Below are 17,441 nucleotides of genomic sequence, written 5' to 3' on the forward strand. Positions count from 1 at the left end.
CTCCTGATTTTGGCAATAAATTTATTTCTGCTCTTAAGTTTTATGCTGTTGGTATGGTTACCTGAACGTTTCCTAACCCTTTGATTGAAATGCAGGATTTTTATTGCACTGGCAAATTGAGAAAATTTAAACTATCTTATTTCTTGGTTTATGGAAATAATACAAGATAACCTCATCATAACCAGAGTTGCTTGTGCTAAGATACATGTAAACTGTTAGAGATAGAATGTATAGATAATTGCTTTGATCATTCTCTTAGCTCTGTATGAGTGAAAGCCAGGCTCAGTGGTGCCAATGTGAGACTGTGCCTGATTTAAAGGTCTGTGAAATGCAGGTGCAGTAATTGAGTTCAAATCTAAGTAAACAGCTGTTGAGTCATCAGGAATTTTGGAACAGCTTTAAAAACTTCTTGTGAATCCTTGCCTGGCAGGGAAGACATAGACTATTCATGGTCAGGAGTATGCCCAAGCTGCTAGCCTCCCATTTGCTCACACACAGCCAGACTTTGCCTGCCCAGCCACCAGTCCTGCTGGGCACAGCATGCGGGGTCCAGCATTGCTGTACAAGCACAATCATTAGCTGCAGCAGATTGATTTATTTACCATCCATCTTACATATCCCATTTCAGAATGAAGCAAAATGCAGATGTCCACTAAACTGTTCATAGGAAGTGTTAGTTTCAGACAGACATTTTATACCCCTAACAGTGTTAGTCCCCTTTGAAGCTAAAGGGAAGAAAAACATATCAAGCATCTATATAAGACACACAACATGTAGCACAAATAACCTAACCAGTGCTGCAAAAATACTCAGCACAGCTGTAAGAAAGACATTTAGTCCTGGGAGGTGATTATTTCCCACATGCATCATACCATAATCTCTTTCCTTCTCTGTTTTTTGTTTGGAAGCTGCTTAATTTGACACTACTGTTGAGAAAAATCTTCCTGCAACATCAGGCCAAGTATTGTTCCTTTACTTTTTCTCAATATATCTTGCTATTCTCAAATAAATGTCTCAGAAATACACTGGCATTGTACAGTTAATAAATTATTAAGAAAATGCATTGTAAAGTTACTAATTTAATAGGTTTTTATATAAATGAAGCATTTTGTTTTCCACTATCACAAATAAACTGAAATGTGACTGTTTACTTAGAAACACTTGGAAAAAAATTAGCTGTAATGGAGGAAGGTGCCTGTTTTCAGTATCAAAATGAAAACAAAGAGCTGTGCATTTAGGATCAGGACAGAGTCATTGGTGTCTTTATCCAGTCCAGATCATTGATGGTGGTAAATTATTTGAGTTCTGATACTGCAAACAGTTGGACGTGGTCCCTAATGCTTTTGGGGGTGTCATGGTTGTGATAATGTGGTCTGAGAGTTGTACTATGTATACAGCTTGCATTTTGACTCCATTTAGGATACAAGAGAATGTTAAAAAATAACTTTTTTTTGTTCTCAATTTATTTATTAAATCTTTATTTAATTTTTTATTCTTAATTTAATTTATTTGGGTTTTTTACTGTTTTGTATAATATTTCTCTGCTACTACTCATCAGTTATTTTGGATGCTTCTAGAACACAAGTGCATCTGCAAGTGGTGGACAAGTGGCACAGAGCAGAACAGCCCTATTAAAGATATTTTTTCTCATGTGTTTTGTTTAAAATTCATTGCATTGAAATTTGAAACCATGTGAAATTTAAAAGGTTAGTATTAGCATTAATTGAGATTCTATGGTGCAGTGTTACATAATGAACAAATAGAGGTCCCATTTGTCCCAAATGAACATTATAAGGGAGGTCCCATTTTCTCTGAATTAGCAGTGTCTGGTGGAAGAAGCTGGGAGTATCTTCTATTTGCATGGAATGCTTGATACTGCTTCTTGTCTCATTTGCTGTTGATACTGCTCTTCAATCTTAAAAAATTCTTTAGGGACTTACTAGAATTCACTGTTTCAGGTTGGACATAAGCACACCTTAACTGCAGAAAAGGAACCCGGATCTCAAACAGTAATCTAGAATTCCGTTACATGTATTAGATTAGGAACAAGCTCTTAGTTTGTTACTGAATGTCACTATCAACCACAACAGACTTTAATTAAATACCAAAGGTCACAGTAAGCATTGACTAATGAAGTAACATGATGTGCTCATCTCTTACATTTTCAGTTACACCCTCAGTTATGGCCCTCAGCTCTTGCTGACGTGGTTATTCAAATGGTGAAATGTGAGAAGTGGAGTTTAATTTTGTATGCAAAAAAAAATTTGAAATTATTGAATGAAGAGTTGGAAGTAATTAATTTTAAATGCTGTTGAAGAAGAATTAAGTCTTAAATTCTGTTCCAAGGAAGGGTTGCAATCTCAATTTCATTTGATGTCCTGTGTTACCTTGAAATTTACAGTTGAAGAAAAGCTAGAAAACATTAATGATGATTAGAACTGGAACTAGAAATGTGAGAAATCAGTTCTAGGGGGAAGAGCTGGGAATGAATTGTTTTTATGGTTGGGAAAGTTCCACTTGAAAAAGTAATTTTAGTTGCTTCCTGGACCAAAAGCTGGTTCTTTACATTTTAGCCACAAAATACAGAAGGCAGAAATATAAATTTGCTGAAGTCTTTTTGAGGACAGAGGTAAGTGGGAGGAAGTCTGTTAATGAAATTAAACAAATATTATTAAAATGCATAACATTTATAAACATTCAGTAGATTTTTGGTGGTGGGACGACTAACTGAATACATTTTAGAGCAATGTTGAAACAAAAAAATCTGATTTTCCAAGAAAGCGGGAAAAAGACAAAAAGACAGCTTTCTGTTTTTGAAGTTCACTGACAAAACACGTATCAATAGAGTACAAAAGGCCTCTTTCTAACTGAATTACAAACTGTGTAATAGTTTAAACTGCAACAGCTGGTCTTATGAAGCTACCATATTCCTTGGAGACATGCTCCTTGGATTCCTTTAAGAATATTACTAGACCAGTTCAATATTGCATTCTAAGTCTTTGTGCTGAAATAGCAAGATGTATAGCTTAACATCTCAGGCTTTATTAAACAATGACTAAAGTGAAGCACAGCACATGGTATTTGTCCATGTCTGTGTTTAAATTGTATTAATTTGTCTTTAGTAGCATCCTTCTCCCTTTCTCAGCTCTGTTCTTTTTTGCTTTAGGCTGTCACTTCCTGAAGCAGTCACAGCCTTATAGAAAACCCCTTGTTTAATGGGGATTGGAATCACTGGGTAGTTCTGGAGTGCTGCTACCCATTTTAATTAATAAGTTCAGTGTTGATCCTGGGGATACTTATGAGAGTTTCTTCTTGTGGTTGAGGTTGCTCAATATATCCCTGAATTAGGTTGGCAAAGGGAAAAAGTCGGGCCTTGGAGGTTTTCTAGGCTTAATGAAGTAAATACAGTCATTTGAGTAACAGAAAAGTACATTACTCTGCAAGTGGTCACATGAGTTTAAATTCAGATTATTTTGAAGGAGATTGCCAGCTGTGCTTTAGAAACATGTCAAACACTGAATGACAAACTGTCAGCAAAACCCAAGACAATGTATCACCATTTCTTTTTTGTATGGAAAGTTCATATGGTTTTATATGTAGTTGTTTTGCTTCATTGGTCAACAGCACACCAGCTAAAAATATCTGTTTCTTTGAAAACATGTGGTATGTGTGTATTCTTCAGTTTCAGTTGTGCTAATCCTAAATACTTTTTTTTCTATTTAAGTTTAAAAAAAAAAATGTTTTTAATAAGGAAATTCTTTTGTATAAGCAAAGTAATTGATGTTTGTTTCATAGATACAATGATTTTCATTTGTTTAAGTAGAGATTCCTGTATCATTTAAGCATTTTATTAAGGAAGACTTGCTATAAAGCAACTGCATATCAGAATGTATGGTTTTATAGCATAGGATCCTGTATCTTTCCAAATGTATTCTATAAGTGAATAAACTAAAAAATTCTGTTTAGTAAACTACCTATGGCACCTCTGGGTTTTTTTTTTTCCATTTTTGAATGGTTAATGCATAGAATAACGTGCTGATTCATATTGGATTTGTTTTGTCACATCAAAATAATAATACAAGTTTGCTTTAATAAAGCCAAGGTTAGAGAAATGAGCCTATTGCCTGATATGTGTGGGTACACACACCCCTCTCTTAAATCAGATCTCTACAGCACAGATATTCTGAATCCCTTTTACATACTGGTTTGTGACAGCTTGAATTCTAATTTTTAAGCGTGGTCATTGTTGCAGTGCAACACCATAATAGGTGCATAGGTGGGCAAAGTGAGACCCTTGAAGTTTATGATGAAGCCTGAATGTGGCCTGACCTCTGATGTACCTCACATTGTGTTGCGTTGTATTTGTGCCTTGAATAATAGTGACCTGTAGGAAGGAGAAATCTGAGGTGAGAAGGTACTTTGCTCTAGCTTTGAAAGTCTGTTTCATATGTCTCAAGGTGGGAAACAAAAGTAGGTGCCATCTGCTGTTCTCATTCAACCTAAGAAGGCCATCAGACTGCCAGAAGCAGCCTTGGTTTGTAGATTTAGTTAGTGTCCATGACACTTGAACCTCTTGAAAATCTTACTTTTATCTTTTTTAATTATTACTTCTATACATTTTTTCTCCTTTTTTACAGTATTCTGTAACTTCTCTCAAGACCATCCCAGAATTATGTAGAAGGTGTGATTCACAAAATGAAGACAGATCAGGTATGACGCCCATTTCTGTCCACCCATAATACTCTAGGCTTTTTTTTTTAATCATGTACAATTTGGCAACAATAGCTTATTGGCAGTGTCTTGTTGTTTTGTTTTTTCTCATTTATGTACAGTGTTCTGGAAACATGAGTTTCTTTTTTTTCAACAGATGTTAGTTCATTAGAAGAAAAGAAAGTTCCAAAAAAGGATTTGGCTGTATACAGATAAATGTAGGGCTTCATCTCAGCAGCTCCAAACCACAGTATGTGCAACAATTTACTTGAAAACCCGAGAAACCATTGGTGACAAGACGTAATAATGTAGGCGCCAATGAAAAAATGTTGGATACATTTACTACCCGTATGGCCATGACCAGTCTGAGGGATGATGTTTTGCCAGAGTCTGAAACTTTGTATCAAGGATGCTACATGATAGAATCTACTCTAAGGCATACTGTAATAGTTAAGATTAAAGCTGAGTTTTTTAGTTTAATAGTGTAAACTAAATGAAGAATCATGGCATATAGATGAGAACCAGCTGGAGACCTTCCCCCTGCCCCCTGACAAAAAGTTCATTCAGTGTTGTTTTTCACTCTGTAAATCAGATTAATCCGCTTTTATTTTTCTCTTCCTGATGGAGGAGAAATTAATTGGTAAGAGAAGCATTTTTGTTGAGCTATGAAAAGTTTATTGTGCTTTTTGATCTTTTAATTGAACTTCTGTTAATGTTGTTTCATCAAGTACTTTTATAACAGAAACAGGAGATTGTAATTCACGGGATGATACATGGAAGGATTTAAGAAGTATGCTATACTTCAGCAAGTTTTATTTCTATGTTTCCTTTCAGACTTTTTAAAATTTCTACTGTGTTTAACTTAAGTGGAAACTCTATTCTAACAGAGTTGGTAAAGGCCAGGTTACCACATGCCGCTGTCCTTGCCAATAAAAGAGAAGCAAAGCTCTCCTTAAAATACTTGCTTGCAGATTACTGCCCACACAGGACACAGCAGTGATTGCACACACATTATTACTTGTTGCAAGCAAGAACAGGGAAGAAATGTAAAGGGTGAAGACTCCTAATCCACCCCCTTCAAACTGCCCTATCTCATTCTACCTTAGTCTTCCCCCATCCTCCCCTATCCTCTCCTCCATCCTCCCCTCCATATTCCCCTTTTTCTTTCGGTCCTGCCCCATTTCACCCTTCTATCCTTCCCATGCCTCATCCCTACCCCTTTTCTTCTTTCTTCTTTCCTCTTGCTGGTTCTTCCCCCTTCCTCATCCTTTGCATCCTTCCATCTTCCACCTTTGTCCCATTCCATTCCTCCTTTCTTCCTGTCTCCTTCCCTTCTTACACATTCCTACTTCCACTCTCCCTGTTCTCTCTCTGTTCTATTGTCACACCATTGCTCCACACTTTTCTTCTCCTATTCTTCTCTCATTCCTCCTGCCTCCTTCTCTCCTCTCCTCTTTTTCACCCACTTCTTCCCCTTTCTGCTTCTCCTTCTTCCCTGCCATTCTCCATAGCATTCAATCCCTTGTTGCTTCCCACATGCTCCCACCATTCTCTCCCATATTTCTCCTCCCATTCTTCTTTCTCCTTTTAAAATTCAGGTATTAGTCATAAAGTAAAATGCAGTCCAATAGTAAGGAAGAACTACTGGTTATGGCCTCTTCCTTCAGAGTGTGGGGTGCTGACAATTTACTATATATCTCTCTTGTTCCATAGTTTCCTCTGCAGACGGACATTTTTTGATTGTGATTTTAATTACATCAGTGAAAAGTGGTTGACAGAAGCAAATACAGGGATTGGTGGAAGACAGCAGTAGCTCTGGGGTGTCTGCCAATGGAAGTTAATTGCAGATTGGTTAAAAGTCTTGAATAAAAAAGAGATCTGTTGCATTGATAGTAGTATTGACAAAGTGGAAATAGTACTGAAAGCTGGATTTTGTTGCTACTTACTACTTATTTTGGTGAATAGGAGATAGTACTGAGATACTTCAGCTTTTACTCTGCTTAATCACTGAGTAATAATATAATGCTGAACAGAGGTTTATCACTTTACATATCTGAACAGACTTCAGTATCTCAAGTATCTTGAAATATCAATAGAGCTGGATTAGTCAACATTGTGTAAGGCCCCATTTGATAACTTTTCATAGTTGATTTTGACACAGTCTTTTGCCTTCCCTATACTGTGGATCATTAAAATAATGTTTCCAAAGTACTGATGATATGTGCTATTTTTTATGAAAATAGATTATATAATAAATCTTTCATACTATAGCATGAAGCATTCATACTATTTTATATCTGCATTCCACTGTTAATTCAAGTAGTTACAAATAGAAGAACTCAGAGGTCTTACAGAGAGCTGATCCAGCTTTCTACCTCATACTGCTTAGTTAGAGGTTGCATTTCTCCTTTAAAACAGAGAGGGCTATGAAAGTAGAACTACCCAAGAACTATTTTTTTAGAAGAACTACAAGTTAAGCAAATATTGATCACAGGCAAGACATGTCACAGTCTAAAAGCAGTTGTCTGTCATCTTTGTCTCAGGAAAATAGTTCACTAAGACAGTTAAGACAAAATTATAGAGAAGGTAAGATTCAATTTTATACTTGAAAAAATATTTATATATATATATATATATATATGCATATACATATATACATATATGTATATATATAGGCAACTATTTTCACCAGCAGGATTGTTAGAACAGATGTAAACCAGACCAGTTCCTCATTATGGAATTACATTTCTTAACTATATGGCTAATAATGTGGAAGTGTTACTATTGTTTGCAGATAAGTTTGGTAAATAGCCCTGTCATTTCTGTTTTCTTTTCTTCCTTTCACGCAAATATTCAATAATAAGTTAGTAACATATGAAAGTATTTGGTTACATTGTTTTCAAATTACTCCAAGCACTTTTAATCCTAGGCAAATACTGGTGTTTAGATGTCAGTGTGTCTTCTCAAGCATTTCACTTCAGCAGGCTTTTTGGGTTTTTTTTAACTATTTCTGACTGCCTGTAACTTTTGCTCAGATTACTTGTTCTTTTGGAAGGGGAGGTATTAGAAAGTCTGACAAATGTTTTCCCAATGTGTAGTTTTTCCTCCTTGAAATGCCACCATCACCTCCCTTTACTGGACAGCACTGGCTGGTGGTGTGCATTGTTGGGAAGGTCCTGTTCCTTTCCTCACTCTTTTCTAAGATGTGCATGACAGTCACGCAGCAACATAGTCTCAGTCCTGACTCAGAATCAAAGAATCACAGAATATTCTGAGTTGGAAGGTTCCCACCATGATCATCAAAGTCTGATTCCTGGCCTGCATAGGACACCCCAAGAGTCAGACTGTATGCCCAAGAGCATTGTCCAAACACTTCCTGAGCTCTGTCAGGCTGGTGCTGTGACCACTTCCCTGGGGAGCCTGTTCCAGTGCAGAGCCCCGCTCTGGGTGAAAAACCTTTTCCTGATATCAAACGTAAACCTCCCCTGACACAACTTCAGGCCATTCCTTCACATCCTGTCACTGTCACCACAGAGCAGAGATCAGTGCGTGCCCCTCCTCTTCCCCTCCCAAGGAAGCTGTCACTGCACTGAGGTCTCCCCTCAGTCTCCTCTTCTCCAGGCTGAACAGACCAAGTGACCTCAGCCACTCCTCACACGGCTTCCCCCCAAGGCCCTTCACCATCCTCATGGCCCTCCTTTGGACACTCCCAAACACCTCAATGTCTTTTTTGTGTTGTGGCACCCAAAACTGCCCCCAGCACTCGAGGTGAGGCTGCCCCAGCTCAGAGCAGAGCAGGACAATCCTCTCCCTTGCCCGGCTGTGATGCTGGGCCTGATGCACCCCAGGGCACCGGGGCCCTCCTGGCTGCCAGGGCACTGCTGGCTCATGTTTAACTTGTCATTGACCAGGAACCCCAGGGCCCTTTCCATGGCACTGCTCTCCAGCTTCTCCTTTCCCAGTCTGTCTGTAAAGCCAGGGTTACCTCATCCCAGGTGCAGAATGCGTCACTTTCCCTTCTTAAGCATCTGTCTTGGTTCTAGAAGACAGGTGTCTGCTAGGGAGAGCAGGAGCCTCCCTTGCGATGAAAGAATGTAGACCCCCTCCCTCCGAATTATTATAATTTTGAAATCAAAGGGTTTTCAGGCAGCGATCTGGGGATAGGAATAACAGTTCTTTACTAGTATAACCAGGTAAACAAACAAACAATAACTACAGCAATAACAAGAAAACAGAACCAGGGACCCCGGGACAGCTTTCTCGGCTGAGACGGGATGGAGGAGAGGCTTGGTTTTCACAAACCCCTCGGGCAGTCAGTCCTGGTGCTCCTGCAGGGCTCCGAGGAAACAGTCAGCTGGGACAGCAGGGATGAGCTGAGATCCTGGGCTGGTGGATGAGGTGTATCAGCAGCTCCACGGCGATGCCTGGCAGGACAGGGGGTGCGAGGCCACCAACCAAAGAGGGGAGAAGGAGAGGCAGCAGCTCCGTGACCCAGCGCACGAACGTCCTTCTTCCCCGAAGCCGAGGAAAAAAAAAAGCCAGCCAAAAACTGTCCCCACCCTCCTTTTCTGCCCCCTTCCCCGCCACCCTGGGCCCGGCTACTCTTTGTCTTTCGTGAGCACCCTTAAGTACCGGTAGTTAGGCTTCCCAGCACATAATGGGTAAAAATTCCCACCTAACCCTCAACACCATCCACCCCGAATTTTTTCCCATACCAAAATGTTACATCAAATATTAAACCTTTAAATTATACACTAACACATACTACTTTAACTATATACATATGTACATGCAGATACAGATACAAGCACAGTGTCATGGGTAGTTCACCCTAAAACCAGGTCCCCTTGGGGTATGCACCGGGTCTCTCCATCTTTTTGCATCACCCACCAAGTGCAACCCGGTCCTTGAGCAAAGACAACCCCACGGATTGGATTGTCTTTGCTGGAGGCAGAATTAACCCAAACAGTTTTTCCCAGCATACTTCTCATATGTACCACTGGAACCTTATCTCCATCTGTCGTTCTAAAGGGCTCAGATTGGGCAGGGCCTGCTCGGTTAGTGGAACCTCGGGTGTTCACTAACCATGTGGCTTTTGCTAAATTAATCTCCCAGTTCTTGAAAGTTCCCCCACTCAGCGCCTTCAAGCTGGTTTTAAGCAGGCCATTGCACCGTTCAACTTTTCCAGCAGCGGGTGCATGGTAGGGGATATGATACACCCACTCAATGCCATGTTCCCTAGCCCAGCTGTTTATAAGGCTGTTCTTGAAATGAGTCCCATTGTCTGACTCAATCCTCTCAGGGGTGCCATGCCTCCAAAGGACCTGCTTTTCAAGTCCCAGGATGGTGTTCCGGGCAGTGGCATGAGGCACAGGGTAGGTTTCCAGCCATCCAGTGGTGGCTTCTACCATGGTGAGCACGTAGCGCTTTCCTTGGCGGGTTTGGGGCAGTGTGATGTAGTCAATCTGCCAGGCCTCCCCATACTTGTATCTGGACTACCGCCCACTGTACCAGAGGGGCTTCAACCGCTTGGCCTGCTTGATCGTGGCACACGTCTCACAGTCATGGATAACCTGAGAAATACTGTCCATGGTTAGATCCACCCCTCGGTCTCGTGCCCACTTACAGGTGGCATCTCTACCCTGATGACCTGAGGCATCATGGGCCCATCGAGCTAGGAACAACTCTCCCTTGTGTTGCCAATCTAAGTCTGTCTTTGACACCTCTATCTTTGCAGCCTGATTCACCTGCTCATTGTTTCGGTGCTCTTCATTAGCCCTACTCTTGGGGACATGGGCATCTACATGACGGACCCTCACAGACAGTTTCTCTACCCTGGTGGCGATGTCTTTCCACTCATCAGCAGCCCAGATTGGCTTTCCTCTGCGTTGCTAGTTGGCCTTTTTCCACCTTTCCAACTATTCCCACAGAGCATTGGCTGCCATCCATGAATCAGTGTAGAGGTAGAGCTTTGGCCACCTCTCTCTTTCAGCAATGTCCAGGGCCAGTTGAACAGCTTTGAGTTCAGCAAGTTGGCTTGATCCACCTTCTCCTTCAGTGGCTTCTGCGGCCTGTCATGTGGGGCTCCATACGGCTGCTTTCCACTTCCGGTTCATCCCTACGATGCGACAGGAACCATCAGTGAACAGAGCGTAGCGTGTTTCTTCTGCTGGCAGCTGGTTATACGGTGGAGCTTCTTCAGCTCGTGTCACTTGTTCCTGCTCCTCTTCATCAGTGAGACCAAAGTTTTCACCTTCAGGCCAGTTTGTAATTATCTCCAAAATCTCAGGGCGATTTGGGTTTCTAATACGGGCGCGCTGCATGATGAGGGCGATCCACTTGCTCCATGTAGCATCGGTGGCGTGGTGAGTAGCAGGAACTTTTCTTTTGAACATCCACCCCAGCACTGGCAGTCGGGGTGCCAGGAGGAGTTGTGCTTCTGTGCCAATCACTTCTGAGGCGGCTTGGACTCCTTCATAGGCAGCTAAGATTTCCTTCTCTGTGGGAGTGTAGTTGGCTTCGGACCCTCTGTAGCTTCGGCTCCAGAATCCCAGTGGTCGGCCTCGAGTCTCCCCAGGCACTTTCTGCCAAAGGCTCCAGGACAAACCATTGTTCCCGGCTGCAGAGTAGAGCACGTTCTTCACATCTGGTCCTGTCCTGACTGGGCCAAGGGCTACTGCATGAGCGATCTCCTGCTTGATCTGAGCAAAGGCTTGCTGCTGTTCAGGGCCCCAGTGGAAATCATTCTTTTTTCGGGTAACCAGGTAGAGAGGGCTCACGATCTGGCTGTACTCAGGAATGTGCATCCTCCAAAAACCTATGGCACTTAGGAAAGCTTGTGTTTCCTTCTTGTTGGCTGGTGGAGACATTGCAGTGATCTTATTGACGACCTCAGTGGGAATCTGACGCCGCCCATCTTGCCACTTTACTCCCAGGAACTGGATCTCTCGAGCAGGTCCTTTGACTTTGTTCTTCTTGATGGCAAAGCCGGCTTCTAGCAGAATCTGGATGATCTTTTCTCCTTTCTCAAATACTTCCACTGCTGTGTTCCCCCACACAATGATGTCATCAATGTACTGCAGATGTTCTGGAGCCTCACCCTTTTCCAGGGCAGCCTGGATTAGTCCATGGCAGATGGTGGGGCTGTGCTTCCACCCCTGGGGCAGTCGGTTCCAGGTGTACTGCACTCCCCTCCACGTGAAGGCAAACTGAGGCCTGCATTCTGCTGCCAAGGGAATGGAGAAAAATGCATTAGCAATGTCAATAGTGGCGTACCACTTCGCTGCTTTGGACTCCAGCTCGTACTGGAGCTCCAGCATGTCCGGCACGGCAGCGCTCAGCGGTGGAGTCACTTCATTCAATGCACGATAGTCCACAGTCAATCTCCATTCTCTGTCAGACTTGCGCACAGGCCAGATGGGGCTATTGAAGGGTGAGTGGGTTTTGCTGACCACCCCTTGGCTCTCCAGCTCTCTGATCATCTTGTGGATGGGGATCACAGCATCTCGATTTGTCCTATACTGTCGGCGGTGCACTGTCGAGGTGGCAATTGGCACTCGCTGTTCTTCCACCTTCAGGAATCCTACTGCAGATGGGTTCTCTGATAGTCCAGGCAAGGTGTTCAATTGCTTAATGTCCTCTGCCTCCACAGCAGCTATTCCAAAAGCCCACCTGAGTCCCTTTGGGTCTTTGTAATAGCCATTTCGAAGGAAGTCCATGCCCAGAATACATGGGGCCTCTGGGCCAGTCACAATGGGATGTTTCTGCCACTCCTTCCCAGTCAGGCTCACCTCAGCTTCTAACAGAGTCAACTGCTGCGATCCCCCCGTCACCCCAGCAATGGAAACAGGTTCTGCCCCCACATGTCCTGATGGCATTAGGGTACACTGTGCACCAGTATCAACTAAAGCTTCGTATTTTTGTGGCTCTGATGTGCCAGGCCATCGGATCCACACCGTCCAAAAGACCCGGTTTTCCCGTGCCTCTTCCTGGCTAGAGGCAGGGCCCCTCTAGCACTGGTCATCCTCTCCTCCCTGGGCATACATGTTAGAGGTTCCTTCAAGGGGATCATCCTCTTTTCTGTAATATCTGGCAGTTTCATCACGGGAGGTTGAGGCTACCTTCACTTTAGTGGAACTTTTCTGGTTACTGGTTCCCTGCCTGAGTTGACGCACTCGTGCTGCCAGGGCAGAAGTGGGTTTCCCATCCCACTTTCCCATGTCTTCCCCATGGTCACGTAGAAAGAACCACAGCTCAGTTCGTGAGGTGTACCTTCTCTCTCTAGCTGGGGGACGTGGGGCTTGGAGTTTTGGGCTTGTGACCCGCACTGGTGCCATATGGGAACTGCTCTTCCTCATCTCTTCCCTCATTTCCCTCATCTCCTCTTTGAGTTCCTTAATCACAGCAGAAATCTTAGCCTGATGTGGGCCATGGACCATACTGTCATAATTTCTAAGCCTGGTGGCAACAGAACCCACCGTCTCTCGGCCGTTATCGGCATTAATCGTTGCAATATAGGTGGTGTAGTCACGTGGCCCTAGATTTGCCAGACTCCACAACATCTGCCCAGTGCACCTGACTTTGTCGGGGTCATTATCATGCTGTCCACCCCTTCCAAAAAGGACCTCTAATATTGCCACTTCTCTCAGCTGTTGGATCCCTTCCTCAATGGTTTTCCATTCCCTTCTATGATAGTGCTCCTCCATTCTCTCTCTATGGACAAACCTTTCTCTTACACTCATCAAAAGCCGCTCCCAGAGGGAAAGGGGCCCTTGCTCCCTGACGAATATCTGATTCACACCTGAGTCCTGCGTCAAGGGTCCCACATTCCTCGCTTCACCACCATCCAGCTGCACGCCTGTACCCATAAGGTCCCAGACCCGAAGTAACCAGGTGGTATAAGGCTCACGCCCTCGCCTCACAATGTCTTTTTGTAACTTACGGAGACTGTCATATGTCAGAGACTCAGTAATGATTTCAACTTCTGGCTCCCCTGTGGGTTGTGAGGACCCTCCTTTCTTATCCTTATCAGCAGGGTGCTGTGATTTCATCTTAGACTTCCTTGTTTCCACAGGGGCAACAGCTGCTGGCTGTGACTGCCCTTGTGGTTCATCTGGAACCTGGATGGTTGTAACATCTGTGGGTTCCACTGCTGCACCATCAGACTCTCCCTCTTTGGGGCAGGGGGAGGGTTTCCCAGCAGCTGAGGAAATGCACTCTATCTTCTGGCTCATCTCACGTATCTCCTTCACCAGCTCCCCCACCCACCCTGGGTGGTTCATTTCTGAGGTGGGCTGTGGGGCAGGGGCAGGCTCTGGAGCAGCACTCCCTGGGGCAGGGGCAGGCTCTGGAGCAGCACTCCCTGTCTCTGGGGCAGGGGCAGGCTCTGGAGCAGCACCCCTAGTCTCTGGGGCAGGGGCAGGCTCTGGAGCACCACTCCCTGTCTCTGGGGCAGGGGCAGGCTCTGGAGCAGCACTCCCTGTCTCTGGGGCAGGGGCAGGCTCTGGAGCACCACTCCCTGTATCTGGGGCAGGGGCAGGCTCTGGGGCAGCACCTCCGGTCTCTTTCCCTTTGTCTCTGAAGGCTAGGTAGAACAGGCCTATCAGCAACACCAGCCACTGTATGATGTCATTAGCATCCAGAGAAGATTTTAGCCCTTTGAAAACTGGCGGGGTAGGCCCAAGGAACTGGGTGAAAGGTTGGGAGAAAATTTCTCCAGCTGTCTTTTTCTCCCAGTAGGTACCATTATTAAAGTAACCTGAAAACCATCCAGTTAGTGTGTGACAGCTCTGAATCCATGAGCCCGCCGTCCAGAGGACGTTAAACATCCATGAATTCCTCACCTTATCAACCCACAAAACAAGCTGGATAATAGCCACAGTAGCCTTAGTTATAGGACCCATATTTAGGTAAGGTGCAGCAAATGGGAGAAATATAGCTGTGACCACATGGCCCACGAACCTGGGTAAGCTAAACAACATGGTTCTACCTAACAAGGTTTCTAAATCCAGCACACAAAAGTTAGGTTATTTAAGAACTGTTATTCCTTTTTTGCCCTTTTTCTCTCAGTGCCCCACGTTGGGCGGCCAAAATCTGTCTTGGTTCTAGAAGACAGGTGTCTGCTAGGGAGAGCAGGAGCCTCCCTTGCGATGAAAGAATGTAGACCCCCTCCCTCCGAATTATTATAATTTTGAAATCAAAGGGTTTTCAGGCAGCGATCTGGGGATAGGAATAACAGTTCTTTACTAGTATAACCAGGTAAACAAACAAACAATAACTACAGCAATAACAAGAAAACAGAACCAGGGACCCCGGGACAGCTTTCTCGGCTGAGACGGGATGGAGGAGAGGCTTGGTTTTCACAAACCCCTCGGGCAGTCAGTCCCGGTGCTCCTGCAGGGCTCCGAGGAAACAGTCAGCTGGGACAGCAGGGACGAGCTGCGATCCTGGGCTGGTGGATGAGGTGGATCAGCAGCTCCACGGCGATGCCTGGCAGGACAGGGGGTGCGAGGCCACCAACCAAAGAGGGGAGAAGGAGAGGCAGCAGCTCCGTGACCCAGCGCACGAACGTCCTTCTTCCCCGAAGCCGAGGAAAAAAAAAAGCCAGCCAAAAACTGTCCCCACCCTCCTTTTCTGCCCCCTTCCCCGCCACCCTGGGCCCGGCTACTCTTTGTCCTTCGTGAGCACCCTTAAGTACCGGTAGTTAGGCTTCCCAGCACATAATGGGTAAAAATTCCCACCTAACCCTCAACAGCATCATACATTTGGTGATTTCCCAGGCCTCTTATTTGTCAAGGTCTCTCTGCAGGGCCTCTCTGTCTTCAGAGGGAATAACCAGCTCCTCCTAATTTTGTATCATCTGCAAACTTGCTATTCCTTCAAGTCCTGCATCCAAGTCCCTTATGACTTCTCTGAGTCCTTCTTGGATTTAGGGAATTCTGACTCGGGAAAATTCCAAGGGATCCTTGGAGCCAAAATATATGCGCCAGTAGCCCTAGATTACAAGGGGAAAGATACTTGGTATTGGCAAAAAATTGTAGGGAAAATCATGGTTTCTCCACAATAAAATGTGATAAAGGGTAATTATTTTTTCTACAATCACGCATCAAGATAATGATCTTTTAGGTAGCATAATAACCACTACGGTGGACATTACCTCAGCTGTTTAGAGCAAACTGCTAATTAGCTCCAAGACTGTGGGTTTAAGCCCTGTACAGGCCATTCACTTAAGAGCTGGACTCAATGATCCTTGTGGATCCCTTCCAACTCAGAATATTCTGTGATTCTGTATTTTTTTTAATCTTCAAAGATGGAAAATTAAAGAGTGTGGTTTAGAAATGGACCTAGCCAGCACATTCTTCCTGCAATGAAGTGTTAGCCAGAGTGCCTGTTGATTTCCAGCATTGTTTAATATAGACTGAGGAACTGAAACAGAAATCAGTCCTTTATGCTTTTGTTACTAAGCATGAAATTGATTGCATTTATTTCTGGGCAGATTTTCTAAGGACACTTGAACAAATAGCTCAAGACAACTGTGTTCAACAAGCTTCACTGAACCATGTCATTGCTGAAGTATATTCTGTCATCTGTGATGACTCTCAGTTGTCATTAAATGGATGTTTCAAATGAAAGGCAATATACTACTCTAGATCTTTATTCACAGATTGGTAAATACAAATTCACTTTTAATGTCCATCAGTTATCCTTCTGCACTACTTTGTTCATTCCCAAAGAAGCTACCATTTGAAAAATTATTCAAAATACTAGTTTCCTAACTGAGAAAAATAAATCAATGAACATAAAGTTACAGAAAATTTCTGTCTCAAGCTTTTGGCAGTTTTTAGTTGTAAGAGAAAATAAAGAAAAATTTGATTCAGAAGCAGTGTTAAAAGGCATCAGTTTCACAGATTAGTTCTCCAGATATCTCCAAGATAAATATGTCTGAAACAATACAATACTGGTTGATTCCTTGGTAGAATACTGAAGAATTTTCTTAGTAAAAAACCAGTTGTGCTAGTTACATATCAGTTCTTTTCGTACCTAATTTTTGCATCCTCCCTCTTCCTTTTTCACTCATTTTGTGCCAGAATGACCTCTTCTAATTTTTCATTAGAACTTTACTTTCTACCTTCTTTTTAAATCTGCAGATCAGTCTATACAAGAGTAAACCAAATTTATTAATTTCAAATTTTTTTTGGCCTTTCCTATATTCTCTACTTGAGAATGACAGCTTTTGTATTATTCTTCCTCAAGCCAATATAAGAAAAAAATATTCATTCACTGAGACACAAAATGTTTGAATTACCTGGATAAGATGTCCTGCTATTTAAAAGCATTAATTATTATTTACCCTATTTACTCCTTCTTTCTTCTTTAGAGTGACCTGAAATTCTACAAACCCTTTCCTTCTTACCTGTGCAGGGTTGTTCCTTAATTCAGGTTCTCATGCTATAGAGCTTATGTTAAAGAACTCTAATGTGTATTCCTGGTACAAGTTATTGATATATTAAAACTGTAAAACAGTGCCACCTTCAGTCAAAATGAATTCAGTTAAATATGAATTTTGTGGTATTAATAAAGGAGTAAATAGATATTTGGATCTGGCTCTGATTTTCTATTTATTTGTAAGAGACACCTCTTCCTCTATCACATGGAGCCCACATACTTCTGTAAATGTCAGAGATACATTGGTGATAACAACCATGAATTTTTGGAAAGTTTCCCTATTGTAG

General features: G+C 43.1%; 1 protein-coding gene across 3 annotated transcripts in view; it reads left to right on the plus strand.

Annotated features, from left to right (window-relative positions):
• Positions 1-17,441, plus strand: part of SNCAIP (synuclein alpha interacting protein) — a 93,294-nt gene that overhangs the window by 41,139 nt on the left and 34,714 nt on the right. For all 3 annotated transcript variants that reach the window (XM_058827858.1, XM_058827860.1, XM_058827859.1), the window contains exon 3: positions 4,638-4,710. In XM_058827858.1, coding sequence (XP_058683841.1) covers positions 4,638-4,710 — 73 coding nt within the window. The remainder of the gene's footprint in view (positions 1-4,637; positions 4,711-17,441) is intronic.

The sequence above is a fragment of the Poecile atricapillus genome, chromosome Z, assembly GCF_030490865.1.
Source record: "Poecile atricapillus isolate bPoeAtr1 chromosome Z, bPoeAtr1.hap1, whole genome shotgun sequence".
Classification (NCBI taxonomy): domain Eukaryota; kingdom Metazoa; phylum Chordata; class Aves; order Passeriformes; family Paridae; genus Poecile; species Poecile atricapillus.